The 24,397-nt window shown below is 36.3% G+C and overlaps 1 protein-coding gene across 4 annotated transcripts in view; it reads right to left on the minus strand.

Annotated features, from left to right (window-relative positions):
- Nucleotides 1–22,014, minus strand: part of Ork1 (Open rectifier K[+] channel 1) — a 75,721-nt gene extending 53,707 nt beyond the window's left edge. For 2 of the 4 annotated variants that reach the window (XM_074183210.1, XM_074183209.1), the window contains exon 1: nt 21,493–22,014. Coding sequence is in view for 1 of the 4 variants with exons in the window: in XM_074183207.1 (XP_074039308.1) it covers nt 10,107–10,136 (30 nt within the window). In the remaining 3 variants the exon portion in view is untranslated. Of the gene's footprint in view, nt 1–10,106; nt 10,737–21,492 lie in introns of those variants that run through there. The other 2 variants (XM_074183208.1, XM_074183207.1) reach the window with 2 other exon arrangements.
- Nucleotides 22,015–24,397: the final 2,383 nt, after the last annotated feature.

Genomic DNA, 24,397 nt, shown 5'->3' on the forward strand with positions numbered 1-24,397 from the left:
ATGAGCTGCCTTCTGAAAGCAACTTGTTCAATAACAAACATATCATCTGATAATGCTCAACAAAATTATAAAAAAAATATATTTAAAAAAATAAACACGCGAAGGAGAATAGTTTTCAAGTGACACTGAAAACCTTGGCCGCGAGAGCTTAACCATTTTGATGTAGAAATCAATTGGAATATCGGGTATGAAACTCCTGATGCGGAATCTGACATTGACTTTGACATTGTCAGTGATGATAACTGGAAAATCGCGGTTTCATTTTTCCTTTTGCAGATGGATTAGGAATCGTAAATGCATATTCATTACCATTTGCATGTGGTTGAGTATCTCCACTTTTAATTTATTCCTGTGTCTTTTTATTTTCCATTCAAAACAAAATCACACAATATTTTCATTTGAACGAAATTATAATAATAGATCAGTTTTCAGTTTCAAAGTTTCATTTCCAAATGCAAGAAACTCCACCGGATATTTGATAGATAAGGAACACAAAACACAAGCACTGCAGGAAAGGCCTTAAGGCGCTTTAAGAGCGGTGTCTGTGCGAAAGTAGTGATTCACATTGGATTTGAATCACTGGAGATTAAATCCATTTAGAAAAACGTTCTCAGGAAGTTTATTCCACATAAACGCAGTTCTTCAGATGAAACAGTTCTTAAAGACTGAAGTTCGAGGTGTACCGAGTTGAACCTCAAAACGATAAGTAGCCACAGTCCGTCGCATATTTCTGATATTGTGAAATCAAATATGCCAAGTCACTTGAACACCTTCTGTGAAAGTATATATTGAAGAGAGGCAAATCTCCAACCTTTCTTCGATGTTATAGGCTATCAAGGTTGAAAGTGACTCCTATCAGGCGGATGGCTCTTTTCTGTATGGAATCCAGCAGCTTCAGGGTATGCTTAGGGGCGGAGCTCCATACATGAAAACAATACTTCAAAGAAGGTCTGATATAAGCTTTATAAAACTTCAAAAGTTGCTGGGGTGTGTACAGTTTTCTGATTCGGAACAGTGTTCCAAGTTTTTGAGAAGCAGCCTTTGCAATTCCAGCGACATGATTGTACCAAGACATATTGGTGTCAATTTTAACCACCAACAGACTTATTGAAGAAGTGTGTGTGTGTGTGTGGTTTAAATTTTTTGGCTTTGGGAGAACCAATTAGCCAGACTGTTTCAATAAAAAACTATTTGAAAGTAATATTGAGTAGTAGCTCAAACATGGTTTTTTTCCCTTCGTTTTTTGCTTTTTGAATTTTTATTTCTGTTTGTTTTTGTATTTATTTTTCCTTTTCTTTTTTTTGTTTTTTGCATTTTTATTTCATTTTTCTGTCTTTTTCCTTTTTAAATAACTGTTTTTTCTTAGTTTGTTTTATATTTTTGTTTCCCTTAATTTTTTTGTTAATATTTTTTTCTTTTTTTATTATTTTATGTAGATTTTTTTTAACTTTTTCAATGCATTTGTACATAATATGACTCAATTTCTGTTTACATTTGAATATATTGTTAGTAGTACTATAACTATATTTACAATCAATCATTCATACTTTAATTTTGCATCTTATTAGATGATTGTATAATAATTTGTATATATTTCTTTTGTTTGAAGTTAATATACAATTTAAGTTTATTGGAAAAAAGATACTATGAAATTTCAATTCATAGTTAAGGGTATTTATACTATGAATATGATGCGAACACTCCAACATGATGTGATAGAGATCGCCATAACGTCCACATGAACATAGAGGATTATCTGTTAATCCAATTTTGAATTTGTAAGCTGGGCAGATAGCGTGATTTGATCGTAAACGGTTTATTGTATTTATGTATTTTCTGTCGCTCTCTTGTTCAAATCATCTATTTCCCATAATCTTTGGGCAGAGTTGTTTGAAATTGTTGCCTATCTGAGATTCATTTATTTTGCCAAATTTCATTCAAATCTTTCTTGTAGATTCGATTCAAATCGGTATGTGGAATAAAAGTGTGAATGGACTCTTCTCCTGTTTCAGTGGCTTGCTTTGCTAATCTATCTACTACCTCTTTTCCTTTTATTCCGGAATGTTATTTTATTCAAATTATAGATATCTTCCTATTTTGTAAGAGAATTGATTAATGAGCTCTGGTGATTTCTATTTCCAATTCAGAAAATTGGTTAAGATTTCTAAAATTTTTCAGTCGATCCACGGCACTCTTGCTATCAGTGAAAATTATTGACTGAATGCTGTTTTGTGTATCGAATCGAAGAAGAAAGTGGGGGTGTTAATTCAGGTGAGTTGTGAGTCATTTTATTCCAATTAGACCATTTTCTACAGTAACACCCTATAAAATCATACTGACTTTAAAGAAAACATCATATTCAATCGATATGTGATAAATATTTGAAATTACTTGGGTAAAAGTGATATAAGTATCAATAAAAACGAGGAATTCCACTTTAATTTCAATAAATAGAACAACATTTCCAGGCTGACTAATCAGTTTGGTTTATTAATGCATATTTCTTTTTTCGTTTTTTACTATCTATTTCTAATTACAGTTCAGCTTGAACATTGACCTTCAATCAAACTGGGTGAAAAATGTATTGATTTACAGTGAGAATTATATTCAGTGAAAAATATCAATTAACGCAGTTGTTTGCTTCATACCGATGAACTGGTATTATTAAAATGGATTTCCACCAAACGGACTCGCTTGCAACTGGTTTCGTTTTCAAAAACAGAAACAAAAAACTTGTTTTAGTTTCGAAAACTAACTTTTATAATCGAATCTTTTGAGCGAAAGGAGGAAAAGCATACTAGGTGAGATCATTTATGTGAATTATGGATTCTAAGAATGTCCAATCACGAATTTGAGAACTTGTCAAATGTACCGGGACCAAAATTTTTCAAATAGAATACAAATTACAGTTATGTTATCTAAATAGTTGCATATTCTGTTTACAAAAACACAAACATATCCGAAACCTTTTGATCTTTCCGCCTGCCTACGGGACATTTTTTTGTTGACAAAAACAGTCGCCTGCGACAAAAAATCGTCTTCAAAATGTTTAATTCGACAACTCATGTTTTTGGTTCGTCAATATCGACACTGTTGCTGTTTCGTTGTAGTTTTGTCCGTTTAGTGAAAATCTGTCTTTAGAACGATCAAAATTCATTATTGTATCTGATTGAAATTCTATCTAAATACAGCAGATGAAACATTTTCCCAAAAAACGAGGAAATTTTTACAAAAATAAATTATGATAGTCGATCTAACATTTTCATAGATTCTGCATAGTATACATTCCGAACATACAGGATGCATATAAATGTTGGATCGACAGATCGCTTTTATGTGTCATAATAATAAAAATATAGTCGTATTATGTCGATGGATATAGACCGATGGCCATCGACATAGACATAACGCGGTCCTAAGAAGAGTGCTGTATTACCATCTACGGCACTCTTACGGTATTGACGAGACACCGGTGTTGCTCTACGCTCCGGGGGATATTTAATCCGTTGTGGGGAACGATAAGTGCCGAATTTATTGGAACTATTCGTTCCCCACCCTCAGGTTCATACAAGCTAATAAGCCTGATGTAGTCCTTCTCGACCACCAGAATGAAACGATATTTGTCGTGGAGTTTTCAGCTCCTGGCGAGACGAATATCGTCAGAAAAGAGGAAGAGAAACGGATACAATCAAGATTTTCTCTTTGAACTACGCAGACTCTATCCAGATCACTCTGTCAAGATGGTGTTGTATATGTTCATTTGTATTTCACACTGTATAGGTCATATTTTACCGATGTGTGTAGACAGTGAAGTCTGTCATTCCGTTATCACTTTTGTCATATGCATTTTTGTAATAAAGTATTACGTATTTCTTAACAAGAGTTTACATATACAATAGATGGTTGTTCTGATTATTTTAGTCCTTGGTGGAATGATTTCCTCTCTACTCTACCGGCTTACCGCACTAAAGCAGAAACCATAGCCGGACAAATGCAGAAGGATGTCATTCTCGGCGTGGAAAATCGGACATATTTACCTTGTTTAATCCATCTCTAGGAATAACATATCTCAATTTTGTAGCAACATAAATTCAATGTTCAATGATGTTTTTAATTTTTCACACCATTTCCATCGCCTTGGAAAACTCGGAGGAATAACATCTCAATCTGCACAGATGCAGAAGGCTGTCATTCTTGGTTCACTGCGATTGCTCTGGGCACATGATTCTCGGATCCAATTATCATTTACCCCACGGTGTGGGGAGTGGTCATTGGTTGATAATACAGGCGCGCCTCCCGAATGTATCGGGGCTTCGGGGGATAGGGCCTGACCACCGCACACTATGGTGGAACAAAAATAATAATGTCTGATGTAGTCCTTTTCGACCACCAGAGCAAGACGATATTTGTCGTGGAGTTTTCAGCTCCTGGCGAGAAGAATATCGTCTGAAAAGAGGAGGAAAAACGGATAAAATATCGAGATTTTCTAGTCGAACTTCGCAGACTCTATCCAGACCACTCTGTCAAGATGTTGTCCTGTTTTTTGAAGTCCTTGGTGAAGTGATGCCCTTTCTACTCTCGAATCTTAAAATCATACCGGCTTGCCGCACTAAGGCAGAAATCTTAGCCGGACAGATGCAGAAGGCTGTCATTCTTGGCTCACTGCGCTTGCTCGAGGCACATGATACTCGGATCCAATGATCACTTACCCCACGGTGTGGGAGTGGTCGTTGGTTGATAATGCTGGCGCGCCCTCCCGAACGTATCGGGGCTTAGGGGGATAGGGCATGACCAGCGCAAACTACAGTTGAAAAACAAATAATAATGATAACAGACAATGAAATAGATTCCATGATTTTTAAGAAAACTCTGATAACATTCTCTTTGATCTCTTCTTTTAGTCACAAAAAATAGTTGTTATGATTTCTCAAAAATTAGTGCGAGAAAATGCAGGAACTTTTCAATAATCCAGTATATAATATTAAAATCTTCTAAATGATAGGTGTTGACAAAATATATGTTTGAGATACAACATCCTGTAGAATATTGTTGAATCGATAATAAAAATTAGCAAACCCTAATTTTATTTTTTTTATACCTATAGTGATGAAGGAATACATGCAAACAATTACTGGAAAATTGTAATCGAAATGAATTCAGCAATTTGAATAACACGATCCAATTAAATAATTCCTGAACGAATTGTTTCAACAGTTATTCTTATCACATATGACGGTACGCTTCATTATGTAGGAATGAAGAGCCATTAAAATAACTTCTCGGTAATTTTGTTGCAAAAAATATTATGGGTAACAAAATATACTTGTTGAACTATATACGCTGTCTGTTCAAAAAATAAGGTGTATTTTCATTTTTCTCAAAAAATATTCATTTATTCATCTATTTTTATTTCGTCCCCTTCAAAGTATTCCCCCTCACTTGTGCCAGCGTTTTTTCAAATCCTCGAAGCAGTTCTGATATGCATTTTTTTATGTCCTTGAGATTTCTCAGCGATACGATTTTTATCTCCTTAATTTTCGCAGAATGCCGTCCTTTCATGTGTCTCTTCAATCTTGAGAATAAAAAAAGTCGCAGGGTTCAAATCTGGTGAATACGGTGGCTGAGGCATGATTTTTGTCCAAAAAATAACGAACAATCAATGATGAGTGAGCTGGTGCATTATCGTGATGCGAAAGTCATGAACTGTTTTTCCACAATATCAGATTTTTAAAACAGAGATATACCATGATTCTTCACCATTTATGACCCTTTTAAGCAAATCCGGATCGTCATTCAACAATTCCTGAGCGATGAACATGTGACGTTTTGGTTGGTAAAAATTTTGGAACGAACTTCGCTGCCACACGCTTCATGCCTGAAATTTACAAAAAACTGCATGGCGTGAACCAACCGAGAGAAATTCGACGATTTTCCATCCTCATCAACAGGTCAAACAAACATAAAAAAGATAGAAAAGTCAATATAAAACATACTTAAAAAAAAGTTAATAAACTACAATCAAATTAAGATTCAAGGAGAAACTCATCCACAGAGTAGTATGCTTCTTGCAATAGAAAAATCTTGAGTCGCCTTTTATCGATATTGATATTTGAGGATTTAATGTCTTCACTAAGCTTATTATATAGCTTAACCCCAATGCACATGGGGTGATTCTTTGATACTGTCAATCTACTATAAGGTTGATGTAGTTGAGAGTTATTTCTGGTGAAATGTTCATGGATTTGCTCATTTCTAGGAATAATTGAAGTATTGTTCTTTATATATATATATATATATATATATATATATATATATATATATATATATATATATATCAGTGTTTGGTAGACATACAAACTAGGCATTGTCAATAAACTATAACGAACGAATAATGGCATGCAGTGTTCAGTTGAAGATGCACCAGTCAGAATTCTGATTACCTTTTTCTGAATAACATAAACTTCCTCAGCTTTACCTAATAAGCCCCAATGTTCAAGGCAATAGGAAATTACTGACTGAATTAAACTGTGCTATAAAAGCTTGAGAACATCAAGAGAGACTGTAAATATATATGTTTACTGAACTTCAGTTTGACACTATCAACATGGAACTTCCAGGTAACTTTATTATCAATATCAACACCTGAGAATTTAGTACAATTAACTTGATGTAAAGTTTCATCATTTAATCTAACCAAATAGCTTTTATCAATTGTTGTATTTTTAGTAACAAAGTTGAGCATTTGAGATCTAGCAGAATTTAGCAGCAGGCCATTTATAGAACACCACTCAGAAACTTGATCAGTTACTTCATAAGCTTTGACAATTACTTCGGACTTGTCACGTATATGGTGACAAGTTCGATACGAAAACATTTTTTAAATGTAATAATTTGTGATGTTCAATTGTAACCTCAAACAATTGGCATTCGTATTCAAGTAGCGCCTCATTGTGCCTCTACCAGGCTATGATGAATCTAAGAAACACCAACTATACTGCTGAGCAGAGTCTAGGATCAGGTAGTTTGATAGATTAAGGTATTCGATAATGTATCCACAGAATAGAAGTAGTATCTGCGAAGGCATTGTGGGCTTTCTATAAATTCCATCATATAGATATTTTTTTCATAGGTCATTCGAATAGCTTCCTCAACGATAATGAATCTGATGAATCTGTAGTATCCCTACAGAACTCTACGTAGAAATTCCAATCTGAAAAATTCAAGATGTTGCTGTTGTCAGGGATGCAGAGAATATTTCGAGAGCTTTGCTAGAAATCGATTGTTGAAATGTGAAATCCTCGTTGATCCTCGGCTCACCCAAATTTTGACTTTCGAGGGTTGTCGTTTTTAAGGGGCCCACATCTGGTTAACGAAAAAACATATTCCAAACAGATTACTACCCTAAGAAGATTGACCCGGTGAGCATATTTTTAGCAGCAATTATGATCTCCAGATCAATATAATCCACAATAGAGTTCCTTCAAAGTGAAACATCGTTGGAAATGACCCATTGCACATTTATCGTGCCCGAATACCATACCAATAGCATAGATTTACTTTTTCATTATTCTCAGGAACTGAAGAAGACATTTAGAACCGAGTCCTACAGAGCGGCATCAGTTGTTCAAGGCCTCAAAGTCTCAGCCAATACATAATGGGTTGCATAAAATGTCTTACGTTAATCGGTTTAGACCATAAAGAAGTTACGATGCACTGAGAGCTAGGAGATCTGTTGGTAGGTAAGTTCGCGTTTCAAACAATCAATCACTTCATTATTTTTTTCTTTGGTGTCAACATCATCGACAAGTGTGGTCATTAGCCTCTGAGTCAGGGTAGGTTATGTTAATAGCTCCCTAAGACCCCTCGTCATCATGGATATTCACAGTCACGTCAGCTACGTCCGTTCTAGGAATCGTAAGACCTCGTTATTTCTTGTCTCGCACAAGTTAAGACTTATGAGTGTTGTTTGTCGTAGGGATGCGAAATCTTGCGAAAGCTGGTTAACAGAAGAACAGGTTTTGACAGAACAGCTCCCAACAGATGTTACATGGAAGAATCAATTCACATTCAACTGAACACGAGATTATCTGAACGAAGGCAGATTTGATCTCGTCACTTCAGAGTCGAGAGCACTGGGCCAATTCACTGTTGAATATTTCCATTGTCAAGAGATAATCCATAAGAATATCCAGAGATGGATCTCATTCTTACTTTTCAAATGACGGCATATTTTCAATGATAGTTTGAGTGCTTCATTTTTGTAGTTGAGGACGACTATTAATTTTCAAAATATGTTTAATACTTTTAGTGAACAATTATGACTAGGCGTCAAAAACGTATTTCAAAGATAATTATTTTCATTCCTATTTACCTACTTATTACACCGGGTATTGTTAAACTCCATATGCAGTATTTTTAATGGTTCACAATTCAACAATAATTCAAATTCTGAAGTAAACTTATATTTGAAAAAACTCTCAATAATTTACTACTCCTCGGATTTGATTCCTCCATAAAGACAAAAATCGATGAATAGTATCATATCAACGACTATTTAATACAAATTACTATTGCAAAACTTTTGTGGTCTTGTGAAATCCGAACACATTAAAGTTTGTTGAAATTGAAAATTAAAAAACACTGATATTCCCAATATAATTTTTAGGATTTTCACAAGTAGGCAACTTTACAAAGGGAACTAGCAACATTTGAACTGTTTTCTGGAACGACAATGATCAATATTCTCAAAACAAATATATTTGACTTTGAATTTGAAACGAAACATATTGCGATATAAAATCGAAAAGTAAATCAGGTGTACTCGAAAGAATCGAAAAAAAAATTGAACCGAATTTTGGAAATAGGAAACGTTCTTGTTCGATTTTAAGCACTGCCCAACAATTTTTTTCTAAATTTCCATTATCAACTGTTTAATCTAGAGATCAGAGACGACGAATGCATCAATTTTCCCATTCAGACTGCTGAAGGACATTGCCAACTGTTTTGGACTTCTATGTTTTTTTATAAATCACTAGAAACTGGTGAAAATTGAATAAAACTCAATGAAATGGAAATTTATATTATGTACTGTTGGGAGCATTATGCTAATGCATAATTCACAAGATTTGATTGGATAGAATAATAAATCGATTTTCATTTTCAGACTGCAGTTTTTAAAATATGAAAATGTGTTTTTTTCAGACTTCGCGTTGTCTAACACAGACGCTCATACCAGGACATTGCCAACTGTTTGGATTTCTGTATTTTTGATATATCACTGAAAACTAGAGGAAATTTTATCAATCTCAATCGAATGGAAATTTATTAAAATGAAATTGCAATAAATATCAAATTTTCTTCTATGTGTCGTTGGCTGATTTTTTTTCTAATACATAATTCACAAGATTCAATTGGATAGAATAAATAAAACGATTTTCATTTTCAAGACTGCTGTTTCTGAAATATGTGTATAGGTATGTTCTTTTTTAGACTCCACTTGTCTAACGATGACGCTTATATAAGAAAACTAAAATTTGATATTTATTGCACATTCTTTTTTAATAAATTTCCATTCAGTTACGATTTATTCAATTTTCATCAGTTTCCAGTGATATTGTTTTATGTGCCGTTGGCTAATTTTTTTTCTAATACATAATTCACAAGATTCGATTGGATAGAATAATAAATCGATTTTCATTTTAAGACTGTTGTTTTAAAAATATATGTTCTTTTTCAGATTTCCCTTGTCTAACGCTGACGGTCATACAAGGACATTGCCAACTGTTTTGGATTTCTTACTATATCTTTTGATATATCACTGAAAACTGATGAAAACTTAATGAATCTTAATTTAATAGGAATTTATTAAAAATAATGTGCAATGAATATTCAATTTTCCTTTATGTGCCGTTGGCTGATTTTTTTCTAATACATGATTCACAAGATTCATTTGGGTAGAATACGATACATATGAACCTTATATAAAATATAACTCATTTACAGAATAAACCGTAACACAAATTTAAATCATTCTATTTTTGTCGAAAGGACACTTCGACGCATCACTGATAATATTTAAAACGACAATTTGATAACGAATATATTACCTTCAAAACGATCCATTGTAACAATTTCATGTTTCCGAGCTTGAACACCACAATATCGACTTGAATATGTAACTGACAGAGTATATTGGGATTTTTCAGAACGTGTCTTTAATTAATTCAGCTACCATGGTGTTATTTAAATGGTGTTTAAGTATCGCCGGTTTCTAAAGAACTGTACAATTTTCCTGGTAATTCGTCATGTGGTGAGTGAACAGTGGTACCGGGTAAACAAAAGTATCCAATAATATTGCTGTGAAGATGAAAGTGAGTGACAGTCTCCTGTTTCGGAAGAACTCAATTCTTTTGGAATTCCTACACATAAAGAATTTCTTCAATTGATGAGAAAACGAGAAAAAACCCAGCGTGAATGATGTGAAATTTGCGTTTGTTTTCCGCAATGACACAGTTTTTTGAAAAAGGTCACGTGTTCTGGAGATATCAGGAACCAGTATGTTCAATTTATCACAGAAACAGCCCAGCAGAGCAATATAATTTTCACTGATAAGTTCACCAGGAACAGTTGAATTGTCATTTTCAAGTACACCGAACACTTAACTCAATAACCTGATTGTAATTCTTCAAACGTGCCACTGAACTCATTCACAAAATTATGTAAGCAACAACACAACTGTATTCCAAACTATTAAAAGTTCCTTGAACATTTTTGACAGATATATTTCATATTTATATCGCTTATATACAGGATGGATACTTTTCCAAAGAAAACTCTTAGAATTCTGGAAAATGTAAAGTAAGTGTAATATAGGGTCTTTCATTTCATTCATGTTGTGGAATTGGCCGCGGTGGTAGTGCGCCCGACTCACGATCGGAAGGTCGTGTGTTCGATTACCGCCTCGACCAGATATTTTTCTCGAGAGAATTTATCTGGTTGAAGCTGGGATGATTCTGCAACCGTGTTAGGAATCACACGTTGAAAGGGAAGACCTCGTTAGTCCTTAGTTCGCACAAGTTTCTCAACTTCTGAGAGTTGTTGTTCGTATGGGGGCGACAACTGATTAACGGAAAAACAGATTTTAAACAGAAACAGATTCATCTTTAAATCCCTATCCCTACTAATATTATGAATGCAAATGTAAGTTTGTTTGTTACGGTTTCACGCGAAAACTACTCAACTGATGATCATGAAATTTTGTACACATGCTCTTGGAAGTATTACAAGTAACAAAGGATACTTTTTATTAAAGAAAAATATTTTTTATATAAGATTTAAAAAAATCTGTCAAAAAAATCTCAAAATCTAGCTACTTTAACGTCATCTAGCTTTCTAGTAATGAAGTTCCAACCCTTAGTATCGTAATAAAGTCGCACTGTATTATTCAGTCACAACAATATCTAATCCAATCCAATTGACTATAATTTCAGCTATATTTATTTTTATTTTCTTATGTCATTTTTATTTTTAGGTTAGGTTAGGCTATCTTTTAAAATTTTAAGAATTGAAAATTATTTAGTTTTGTTATAGTGAAATATAATTCAACATTTGTTGTTGCAATTCAATGAAGCATGGCGGGTTCGCTACACTTGTTCATCTTTCACTGCCTGAACCACTGTGCATGTTGTTTTTGGTGAGTGTATTAGCTTGAGATGTGGGGGTTGAGCAAACTGGCCATAGGGTGCCTGCTTCCACGTAGCCCCGCTGGATACGGGAATGACAGAATCACTTGTGGTTCTGTTATTCTCTAACTGAATGGCATCCCAACGATAGTTTAATCGTAAGGTGTGTGTATCGGTCCCGAGGGGATTAATGACACTGAGCCTATCAACTGTCTCTACGGAACCTTCGAGATAACGGGCGCCCTCTCGTCGTAGCATCGCCTTGTCACGGTAATGCGGGGCTCTGCCGTGATTGACATTCTTTCCCTAGCTACTCGTGGGACTTTTATGGGCAGAATAAACTTAAAAATTTTTTCTGACGCTGAGTCTATAGAGGAGATGGATGTCGAGCTTACGACTCCAACTGACCTCCCTGTAAATTTAGATCAGTAGCGAATCTACAGAGGAGATGGATGTCGAGCTTACGACTCCAACTGATCTTCCTGTAAAATTTAATCCAGGAGCGAGTCTCCAGAGGAAATGGATGTCGAGTTTACGACTCCAACAGACCTCCCTGCCTCCCTGTAAATTTAGGTCAGGAGCGAGTCTACAGAGGAGATGAATGTCGAGTTTACGACTCCAACGGACCTCCCTGTGAATTTAGTTCAGGAGTTAATCTACAGAGGGGATGGAGCTTACGACTCCAACTAATTTTCCTGTAAAATTTAATCCAGGAGCGAGTCTACAGAGGAGATGGATGTCGAGTTTACGACTCCAACTGACCTCTCTGTAAATTTAATTTGGGAGCGAGTCTCCAGAGGAAATGGATGTCGAGTTTACGACTCCAACGGACCTCCCTGCCTCCCTGTAAATTTAGGTCAGGAGCGAGTCTACAGAGGAGATGAATGTCGAGTTTACGACTCCAACGGACCTTCCTGTGAATTTAGTTCAGGAGTTAATCTATAGAGGGGATGGAGCTTACGACTCCAACTGATCTTCCTGCAAAATTTAATCCAGGAGCGAGTCTACAGAGGAGATGGATGTCGAGTTTACGACTCCAACAAACCTCCCAGTGAATTTAGTTCAGGAGCGAATCTACAGAGGAGATGGATGTCGAGTTTACGACTCCAACGGACCTTCCTGTGAATTTAGTTCAGGAGTTAATCTACAGAGGAGATGGAGCTTACGACTCCAACTGATCTTCCTGTGAAATTTAATCCAGGAGCGAGTCTCCAGAGGAAATGGATGTCGAGTTTACGACTCCAATGGACCTCCCTGCCTCCCTGTAAATTTAGGTCAGGAGCGAGTCTACAGAGGAGATGAATGTCGAGTTTACGACTCCAACGGACTTCCCTGTGAATTTAGTTCAGGAGTTAATCTACAGAGAGGATGGAGCTTACGACTCCAACTGATCTTCCTGCAAAATTTAATCCAGGAGCGAGTCTACAGAGGAGATGGATGTTGAGTTTACGACTCCAACAAACCTCCCAGTAAATTTAGTTCAGGAGCGAATCTACAGAGGAGATGGATGTCGAGTTTACGACTCCAACGGACCTCCCTGTGAATTTAGTTCAGGAGGTAATCTACAGAGGGGATGGAGCTTACGACTCCAACTGATCTTCCTGTAAAATTTAATCCAGGAGCGAGTCTCCAGAGGAAATGGATGTCGATTTTATGACTCCAACGGACCTCCCTGCCTCCCTGTAAATTTAGGTCAGGAGCGAGTCTACAGAGGAGATGAATGTCGAGTTTACGACTCCAACGGACCTCCCTGTGAATTTAGTTCAGGAGTTAATCTACAGAGGGGATGGAGCTTACGACTCCAACTGATTTTCCTGTAAAATTTAATCCAGGAGCCAGTCTACAGAGGAGATGGATGTCGACTTTACGACTCCAACAAACCTCCCAGTAAATTTAGTTCAGGAGCGAATCTACAGAGGAGATGGATGTCGAGTTTACGACTCCAACAGACCTTCCTGTGAATTTAGTTCAGTAGTTAATCTACAGAGGAGATGGAGCTTACGACTCCAACTGATTTTCCTGTAAAATTTAATCCAGGAGCGAGTCTACAGAGGAGATGGATGTCGAGTTTACGACTCCAACTGACCTCTCTGTAAATTTAATTTGGGAGCGAGTCTCCAGAGGAAATGGATGTCGAGTTTACGACTCCAACGGACCTCCCTGCCTCCCTGTAAATTTAGGTCAGGAGCGAGTCTACAGAGGAGATGAATGTCGAGTTTACGACTCCAACGGACCTCCCTGTGAATTTAGTTCAGGAGTTAATCTACAGAGGGGATGGAGCTTACGACTCCAACTGATCTTCCTGCAAAATTCAATCCAGGAGCGAGTCTACAGAGGAGATGGATGTCGAGTTTACGACTCCAACAAACCTACCAGTAAATTTAGTTCAGGAGCGAATCTACAGAGGAGATGGATGTCGAGTTTACGACTCCAACGGACCTCACTATGAATTCAGTTCAGGAGAGAGTCTACAGAGGAGATGTATGTCGAGTTTACGACTCCAACGGACCTCCCTGTAAATTTAGTTCAGGAGTGAGAGTTGCGGCGTACGCAGAATCTGTCTCAGGTCGTGGAACTAACCCCCCATGAGCAGGTTAGCAAACGTTTGCGCTCAAGTGAGGTATCACCAAAACCAGAGGCGAAAAAGCCCTGCACGGCTGAATCTAAGGCATCGTCAGGTGTAGCTGACGTGCAAAAACCCTCATATGGGAAGGTTGTCGTGGGTATCAAGGTGGGAATCTTGCAACTTGACTATCCAACTACCTCATTAACAGAGCATATACTTTGTGCCTGCCCCGCAGGGGACCGAATCAGGTCTTTGGAGCTCGGCAGAGCCGTACTCCTACCATCTGACCTGAAAGACCACTCACCATACAAACTAATCGGCTTCATTAAGAAGCTGGGTTTGTTTGGCCGAGTGAGAGTAGGTGTGAGCCACAATTAACCCTTGCGGGTTGCGGTGGAGGGTCGAATAGACCCACTCACTTTGGACCTTACCTAACCAATGAAGCATATTTAAAATTTTCGAAACTTCCTTGTTTGTAATAATTTAAAAAAATTGATAATCCCAGTCAAGCATTAAAATATAGCTCTCATATTCATATTCATATATTCATTTCTATTGTACTGACACTTATTTAATGGCATAAATGCGAGCGAAGCCACGAGTAAAAGCTAGTATTAAATAAAACAAAGTGTGTTTGAGACATCATCAAACTTTTTACTCGTTTGAAAGATCTATTGATGCCTTTATGTGTGGAGTATAACATCTTTATATCCATTTGTGAGTAATATTTCAAAGTTTACCATGTCCGCCTATTTACTTCCAAAAGTCTGGAATCATTACGCACCACAATGGAGAGTCAACATATGAACTTCACGTTCTAGCTACCTACAATTCCAGCTACACGCTGGTGATACGAGTTATTAATACGGAATCATAACAGCCATTTCATCTTTTCTCATATAGGAAGTTACCTGCGAAGAGTCTTACAAATGGTTTGATTTCCACTTTTTACGCGGTATTAGCTTTGGTTGCATTGAGGTATATCCTCATTACGACAGGCTAGTTAGAAATTTGCTAGATGAAAATTATCCAAACAGGTCCATAGGTAAATGTGATCTTTGAGAATGGATCTCTAGTTCACCGGATATAAGGCCCTTTGATTTTTGTAGCGATTCATGTCTATTTCAGAGAATATGGATGATATAAAAGTTTGTTCTAACGAAGTTACTCCAGAAACATTTCTTGACATAAGAAATGCATTTGTAAAATAACTTCATTATTGTCAGGAAGTCTACGGTGAACATTTTCAATATTAATAAACTGGAGTGAGTTTTCAGTACATATTTTCTTGAAATAATGATATTTATCGTTTGTTGGCAGTTTCTCAAAACCAATATGAAACTGCTAATTATTCAGGAACGGCTCATCAGATTTCCAAAAATGAAACATGTTTGAATAGAAAATTGAAATATCTATCAAACTGGTTATTACAAGACCTCCTTTCCATTCCAATAAATAGTTGGCGGCGCCCTCTTGGTGACGAGTAGGGAAACACTATTTTCTCCTTTTTCAGAAAGTAATAAAAATTATATATTTTTATGTGAATTTTGTCCGATCATATTCTGATATATTGTCTGGTTTAGAAGTTACTTATGATGCACTGTTTGGAACCTTTGGTGTAGTAATGAATATTACTGGAGTTTTTTCCCAACACCAAATCCTTATTTTTAATACCTCGACACGTGTTTCGATCACCAAGTGAAGATTAAATCTTCCTCTTTGAAGATGATCACTTGGTGATCGAAACATGTGTCGAGGTGTTGAAAATAACGATTTGGTGTTGGGAAAAAACTCCAGTAATATTCATGGTTAAAAAGTGAAAAGGGGTGGGACTATCTACAATGCAGCATCCTGAAGTACTTCCTAAAGTACTACTTTCGGAAAGTGTAAAGTTCTATTTTTCAGTTGGGTTTGTGAATGTATCAAATAATTATTCTAAATACTGATTTTCTTCTTTATGACATAATCATCTTACTGGAGAGAAATTCAAAAAGTCGAAATCTATATCAGAGATGCCTGTATTTTCAACCACTCTCGTGTTTTCTTATTTTGAAAGGAATGAATTCGTATATATAATGTCTTTGTTGGTGGTGTCAACAGTTGACACGCCAGGAAGAGTACTTCGACACGGCACTGAAGATGACTGCCGCAGTTGCAGTTGAATTGTTTGGAGATTATAACCAAAAAAGATCACGGCAAAACCTGAAGCTGGGACATTTTCATTGTGAATTTCCTCCTTCTCCAGAGTCTTTCATTTTTATTTCCTGAATATTGATATTTTCTGAGGTATTAACGAAAAACTAACTGTCTCTTTTTTTCTTCATTTTATTTTGTTAAAAACAATTGCCCCGTATCTGTATCTGTAGAGTAGGAAGGGTAAGTGTAAGCACTTAGGCAACATGTGACCCATTGTACATCCTCCCGATGAGTTGTCTTCCTAGGTCATCTCCTTTATATCGGCAGGTGTAGGCCAAGGCTCGCCGAACACACACTCTCTTATTGACGATAACTCCGGGCACTCGCACAGGACATGCCTGACAGTCTAATCTTCCTGTTCACACATCCTGCATAGAGGTGCGTCCACTAGCCCCATATTATGGAGGCGTTTCCGTAGTTGACAGTGGCCAGTCAGAAATCCTACTATAAGGCGTAGATTTCTCCTGGTCATCGCCAGATATTTCTTCGGCGCCAGCTTCCCAGGGTCGCCCAGGGTGACCCTGGCAAGATTGCATTCTTCGATTTCATCCCATCTCTATAGGGATTGAGCATGGGTGTGGCGTTTGGCTAGTTCCGCAATTGTCGAAGTCATCAGGCCGTAGGTGCCACTGGGTCCTAAAATTCTTAGTCCAGCCGCTTCCTTGGCTAAAGAGTCGGCAATGCCAATACCTTTACTCCTGTCGTGCCCTTCAACCCACCTCAGGATAATGTTATTATCTACCGAGGCCTTGGCTAAATCTTGGTGGCACTCCAGTCTTGGGGTTACACGTTGTTTGTTCAAAGCTAATAGCTAATAGGGCTTGTCTGCCATCAGTGCAGATTGTTATGTTTTTGCCAGAAAGTTTTTCCTGGTTATTTTTTTAGTGGCGATTGAGATACCAACCAGTTCTGTTTGAACCACGCTGGTATTTTTTCCCATTCCCCACTTGATTCTTAGGCTTAGTGATTTGGAGTATACACTCCGCATTCTGAGCCTTCTTTGGTTTTTGAGCCGTCTGTATATATGCGTATTGCATTTCTAACATCTGACTCTGTGTTCTCTTTTATTTGTATTGCGTAGGGTTTATTAAAAACAAACCTGGATTCAATTGCATCACTTGTTGCCTGCAGCAGAGGTTGCGCAATAAGCGCATCTCGCCAACCTCAATTGACCCATTCCTACTTCGAGGTTCACACCAGCAATGCGCAATTGTAACACGGCCACTAACGCAACCTACAATTCCAGAGGGGTTAGACCAGTAATTAATTTTATTACCGTGGTTGGTGTTGTTCTCATGGCTCCTGTGATGTTAATTTTTGGATGGCCATTGCTTGTAGAATTTTCGGTCCCCATGCAATGGCTCCGTAAGTCAACGTAGGTCGTATTATTGCAGTGTAGATCCCGGTGACCACACGGGGTGAAAGACCCCATGCGCGTCCCACTGTCCTCCGACATTGCTCATAAGCCACATATGCTCTTTTTCCTCTACTCTGTAGGTGGGAGTTCCATGTTAGCTTCCTGTCGAGGATAGTAGGTACCAAGGTATTTCACCTCTTCAGAGAAATTTAGTTTCTTTTTAAAGATTTCGGGAGGTGTTAAGCCCGATAAACTTGTTTTCCTGGTGACAAGGACCATCTCAGTCTTCTTGGGATCGTTCCTTACACCATGTTACTATTAATTTGAGCCCATCCTGCGCTCTACCGCACAGTGTGTTCCCAAATTTTCCGGTCTGCATGATAACTATGTCATCTGAATATGCAATTGTGTAGAATCCATTATTATGAGGTGATTGATCAGGGTATCCAGAACAATTGCACTTTTTTGTGTGTAGCAAAATAATAGAAACTCATTTTTCTACATGTGAGTAAGAATTCAATTAGCTATCGCTTGTACTTTTAAGGACTTCATCTTTGTTGAATACGAATTTCAACTTGTGAACACTATTTTTTTAGAATCAGCTGAAAGATGAGAGAAAAATTGGGGCATGGAAACTGAGAATTAAAATGAGAAGGATTGGAAAAATGGACTGAATGATTTCACATGTTATACTTAAAATATAGTTCTTATTATTCTTGGAGGACGACTGAAAGAATTAAAGATTTATTTACAGGTATTACTAGACAAACAATTTTATTATTGTTGAATGTTCGTATACAACTGATAAAAATAATGTGGTTTCATGACGCTTGGTATTCTAACAATATAATATAATCACATCCGTTCGTGAATGATCACTGATAAGAGTTGAAAATATTTCATTGAAGAAGATTCAATAAAGCTATCAGTGGCTACTTCCATATATGCCACTCCTGGATAGTCTATGCCGTAAAATATTGATTCGAAGAAGTCTAGAGTTGATTTTCATGATTTCATATAGTACGATCAGTTGGGAAAGAAAAAGTAATCAGTTCGAGAAGACATACGAGTAGTTTTTTTCAGTACGGGTACTCTATATCGAATAGTTACCGCTATGAAGATTGATGAGTATATAATAATAGTAACATATTTCAACCCTGTCTTCTGACTAAACTAGAAAGAAATTTTAATGGGAGAATCTATTGATCGAAAATAATATTTTCTTTTTCAAATGGGTTTCTCAAGAGAATCCCAAGTCGAATAAGTTGCTGGAGAACTATTGGGTTAACCCTTTACTTCACAACAGGATTTGAATAGTATCTCTTATTCATAATGCACATCATGATATTGGATGAATGATGTGTTGAATTCCGTGACATCGTTTGGTTTTTCCCGGTATTTTTATTTCATTCTTTGAGGTGGGTATCCACACTAATTCACAAAATACACGTATGTTGATTTCGTACTGAGTTGGTTGAAGTTCCCCTTTATACAGGCCGTTTTTTAAGCTGATCCCACTAATGCTGTCTTGGAAACAGTAATAACAACAAGGTCGGTTGGGTTGGACAAAATAATTTTCCTATTCTGGGTAACTAGAATAATCTATTTTCAGACCAAGAATATCAATACCAGTCCATATTTAAAAAAATTAATTTGATGATGGAATCTAATGAACGAAACGTCGCATCGCAAATTGGTTTATATCAAATAATAACAAATATGGAACAGTATAGAAAGTCCATCTGTCTTTATTCGCATCATTCGAAATGGAGGCGGTAGAGCCAAAAAACAAAATTCGACAATTCTGGTCTGAAAAGAGAATTTTTATAACCCTCAAAAAAGAAAACTTTTTTATTTAACCTGATTTTTACCTAAGTGAATCAAATTACCTGAGCTTATGTTCCATTTTCCACATTCGAAAAAATATTCAATAACGGGGAGTTATTTAATTCTAATTGTTCATTCAGTAAATTATATATTTATTTATATATTATTATATATTATATATTATAAGTTAAATATTCTAGAAAATTGAGTTTCAAACTCTTCTCTTCTGAATGTAACACGTCGTATTCATGATTAAACTCGTGTCCTTCTGATAAAAGGTGGTTTGCAATTGTGGAATTGGTCTTTCTATTTAAAAAACTACTTCTAGCCTCTTTAATTCTTCGTGAAAATGTTCTACCTATTTGGCCAGTATACAGTTTTGTGCAAGAACCACAAGTCAGCATTTATACTCCTGATCTATCCGACACCAAACTTTTGTCTTTATTGTTTTTAAAAAAATTACTTAGACTGGTATTCGTTCTGTAAGCTACGTTTACGCATTTTTTCTTCAAAAAACGGGCAATATTATTGGTTAGTTCACCCAAATATGACAATGTCCTATAACTGACGTTATGCATCTTGAATTTGGGTAGACCTGGTCCATTGCTTTCTTTTGTAGTTTTTTGGAACGAATGGAGTTTACAATATCTACCTTATAACCGTTGTTGATCGCGATTTGTTTGATCAAACTCAGCTCTTTCTGGAAATCACTCTCAGACAGTGGAATATTCAACAGTCTGTGAAGCATACTATTGAATGTAGCAACTATATGCTGGTAAGGGTGTGTGGAGGAATTATTTAAGATAATGTCCGTGTAAGAAGGTTTGTGGAAAATTGCAAATTCATGTTTGTTGTTATTTTTCGTGACGTTAAGTCAAGGTAATTTACTGAATTATTTACCTCTCTCTCAGTGGTTAATTTTATTGACGGGTGGATGGAATTGACATATCCAATGAACTTGCCTAATTGCCTATCTGTACCAGTAAAACAGACTGACATATCATCTACGTATCTGTACCAGTACAAGAAACTTTTGTTCAACTGATTATTATGGATTTCATACTCTATGTTATCCATGAAAATTTCACAAGGGACTCAAAGGATTTCCCATCATTAGTCCTTCACTGCATGAATAAAATTTTTCGTCGAACTGGAAATAATTTTGACATAGACAAATAGTAAATAAATCTAAAATTTCCTGTTTTATCAGTGGATTCACGAGGTTTTTGTCTAAAAGACACTCAACCAGTCCAATTGTTTTAATTGGCGGAATACTGGGAAATAAATTTTGGGCATTTTGCTGGTATCACCAAAAAGAAAAGACTTATATGATTGCAATGACGATCGCTTATCAGTCGCTCCTACACCTCTATCAATTTTTTAAAAACTTCATTATTTCAGATTGTTTGAGATCATAATACATAAGAACTAACTTATCTCAAAACGTGTCATTTATTCAGTCATTAACCATTAAAATTGCTAGAATAGACGAACTTTAGATCACTGACTTAAAATTACTCAGAAAGTTGACTGGATCCTATTCATCATTCAAAAATCTAAACAGAAACTGTTCATAGGAAATAATGAAGTAATAAGTAATGTTTTCACATTTCAAACATAAAATGCTCATTTCAAAAAAAAATATTGAAAATTGTATTCGCTTTTTAATCAGAATATTATTAAAAACACAACTTCACCGTTTCATCGCTTTCGTTGACATTATTAAAATTTGCAATAATAGCTCCAGTAACATTATTCGGTAGCATAGGTCTCTTAGCATTTCAATTCGCATACAGAATTCACAATAACCAATAAAATGTACCACTTCATTTGTATATAGGTATAGAAAAGGCTGATGTACTTACCGAAACTATATCCTAAAAAATCAGCTCACGTATCGGACGTTTCGGTCCGTCAATACTTCCGCAATGTTAATTGAAAAATTATGCAAAGGACTTCTCGTTTCGTCCCTCAGAACCGACAGGCAAGCGATTGAACACAATTTTTCCGAAATAGCACACACATATCACTGAGTCGAAGGCAAATCATGTTGTTGCAGAATTAAAAACAAAACCACGATGAACACAATGGTGAAGGAGTGGAGCTTATATAAGGGAGCAGTCATCCTCTTCTCACTGACTATTATCAAAATTCTCAAAATTCAAAATACCGTGCATGGAGGTGTTCCCATGCACACCGATAACGATTACCGATTGTCGTCGACTTGCAAGTAAATCAAAATCAATAAGAAATCAATGTACAAACACTTCATCGAGCAATCGATGTCATCGAAAAAATACAATGCGATTATGATTTTGTTCGACGGATTACGAAGTAAAGAACCTCACACTCCATTTTCTACAATATATATATCTTTGTCCTTGCTCGAACGGTTAGCTACTTGAAAATTGGATCAAATAGAATGATGAGGTGTTAGATTTAGGTAGGAGATTTAATACTCGATATTTTTGCACTTCTGCAGTAAGGGGGCTAACCGTGACTTTGCTAAATTACTCTTCGTGGATTCGTTAAGTGCAGGGACAGCATGAAATTTATTTCGCTATAGTTCTGAGGATTGATTGAATATGGATTAATGCGGTAGATCTTTATTTGGAAAGTATATGATGTATTTGATGAGAGTGTGACAGATAATTTAGATTTGAATGTTAATGTCTGTTACAGCACATATCTAGGACAGCTATTATTTTACCTGAAAACAAGCTTTCATCGTATAATGTAATAATTTGATAGGTTTGGTTCAATTTTTACGTTATTTCCTTTGTTCAAGAACATAAGAATGAAAATTTTGAGTTTCTTCCATAGAAAAGAAGGAAGTAATCAATTTCAAGAAAGGTAACTCATACAAAGAGGTATAGATCATGGAAAGAAGTAACTATCAGACACAAACTGGAAAAGAAGCCCCCTCAAAACAGTTACTTTTATATAAACATTGAATTACACGAAAAAAAATATTGTCGAAACATACTTTTATATGAACAGTGGATTATACGAAAAACACTTTTCTCAGTTTGTATTCCAAACATTCGTCATGGAATTGAATCAGATATCATTCATAGGATTGCTACACAATAAAGTAAATGAAAAAGGTAAAATTTTACTTACGTGAAACACTGTCGTCCTCACTGGTAGACATCCGATGTTTCGCCGTAGACACTTGCCTTATCGGCCTTTCAGCACCACATCTGAATAACAGTGACATTTATTCGATCATTTGATTATATCCCAGCCATAGGAATCTTGTTATAATTGAAAGGGTTATATTTTTAGGAGAGATTTATTTGCGAAAAAGAAGGTTTTGGCTTGCCACTTCTCCATCTCCATACAAAAAAAATTGAAATAGAAAGGGGGATCTTGTGACACATCATTTTGAAGCTCCTGACGAATACTTCACTACCCTAAAATATGAAGTAAATATCTTCACCTACTACAAAATGGGGGAACATTAAAAAATTTCCTATTTCCTACATTGATATCGATATTTTCAGAAATATTCCTTTTCATCTGCCATATGGTAACTCCAACAACCCGATAGGGTTTGTTGAGTTATTTTTTGTTCATGAACACGTCAAAAAATGTCAGTACGACAATGAACATCATTGTTCAGTTAGAATATTCTCATTTAGTTTTCGGTTTTACTAGTAGAAAGGTACCACGTCAACAATCTCTGAAATGGTCAATTCTCATCCATTGGAAGAAAAAATTTAAGCGATTTTTATTTACGGTTCGACGAGTAACTTTCACGAGACCGAAAGGATTTTCAATGAACGTTCTCCGAATCGTCCTATCTGTAGAAAATATTTGAGGGAACTTGTATCCAAATTCACAACTACCGGTAGTGTACATAACAAAAAAACCCCAGGTCATCCGTCCATTCCAGAAAAACAGTAAGTGCAAATAATTGGTGAGGTGTCTCCTTCTACTGTATGGTAGCCTTTTGAAGAGGAGTAGGTATCATTAAAATGGTACACCAATTAACTGAAGATGACCCTGATCAAAGAACAGAATTCTGCGAAATCATGACGGAAACCATGCAAGGCATCCTACCTATCTCCACAATATTTGTTTTAGTGACGAATATACAAACGGCAATAATCACACACAAAATTGCCATTATTGGAGTGACACCAACCCTCACGTTTTCCGGGAAATACATACCCAACATCCAGAAAAAATTAACGTTTGGCGTTTGGGCAAGAATATTGGGAAACCATATTGTAGGACCTCTATTTATTGATCGAAATTCAACAGGGGAACTGTATTCGAATATGCTGGAAACTACTGTTGACTCTCTCTTCAGTGAAATCGTCGAAGCGAATCCTAATGAATTCGATATGGATATTGTATTCCAACAAGATGGAGCACCACCATATCACTCCAGACAAGTAAGAAACTGTTTGGATACTACTTTTCTCGGTCGTTGGATTGGCCGTCGAGGTCCTACAGAATGGCTAGCCCTCTCGCCAGATTTGACACCTTTAGACTTTTTTATGGGGCAATTTGAAGCAAAAGCTGTACGAAACTGCTTCAGTATTGGATATACGGCAGAGAATAATAAATATTTATAGAGATATTGACGTTACTGTGTTCGAAAATGTTCGGCGTTCATATGTCAAGAAGTTCGTTCGAGACAACCATTTCTAGCATCTTCTGAACCAACCTCAAGCTTATTACCTCATATTATGTAGTTAAATGTCAATGTATTCAGGGAATTATTTAAAGTTCCGCCATTTTGTAGTAGTTGAATATATT

The sequence above is a fragment of the Leptinotarsa decemlineata genome, unplaced genomic scaffold (genome assembly GCF_025532065.1).
Source record: "Leptinotarsa decemlineata unplaced genomic scaffold, Ldec_3_MD MMD2_tig00026336_RagTag_RagTag, whole genome shotgun sequence".
Taxonomy (NCBI): Eukaryota; Metazoa; Arthropoda; class Insecta; order Coleoptera; family Chrysomelidae; genus Leptinotarsa; species Leptinotarsa decemlineata.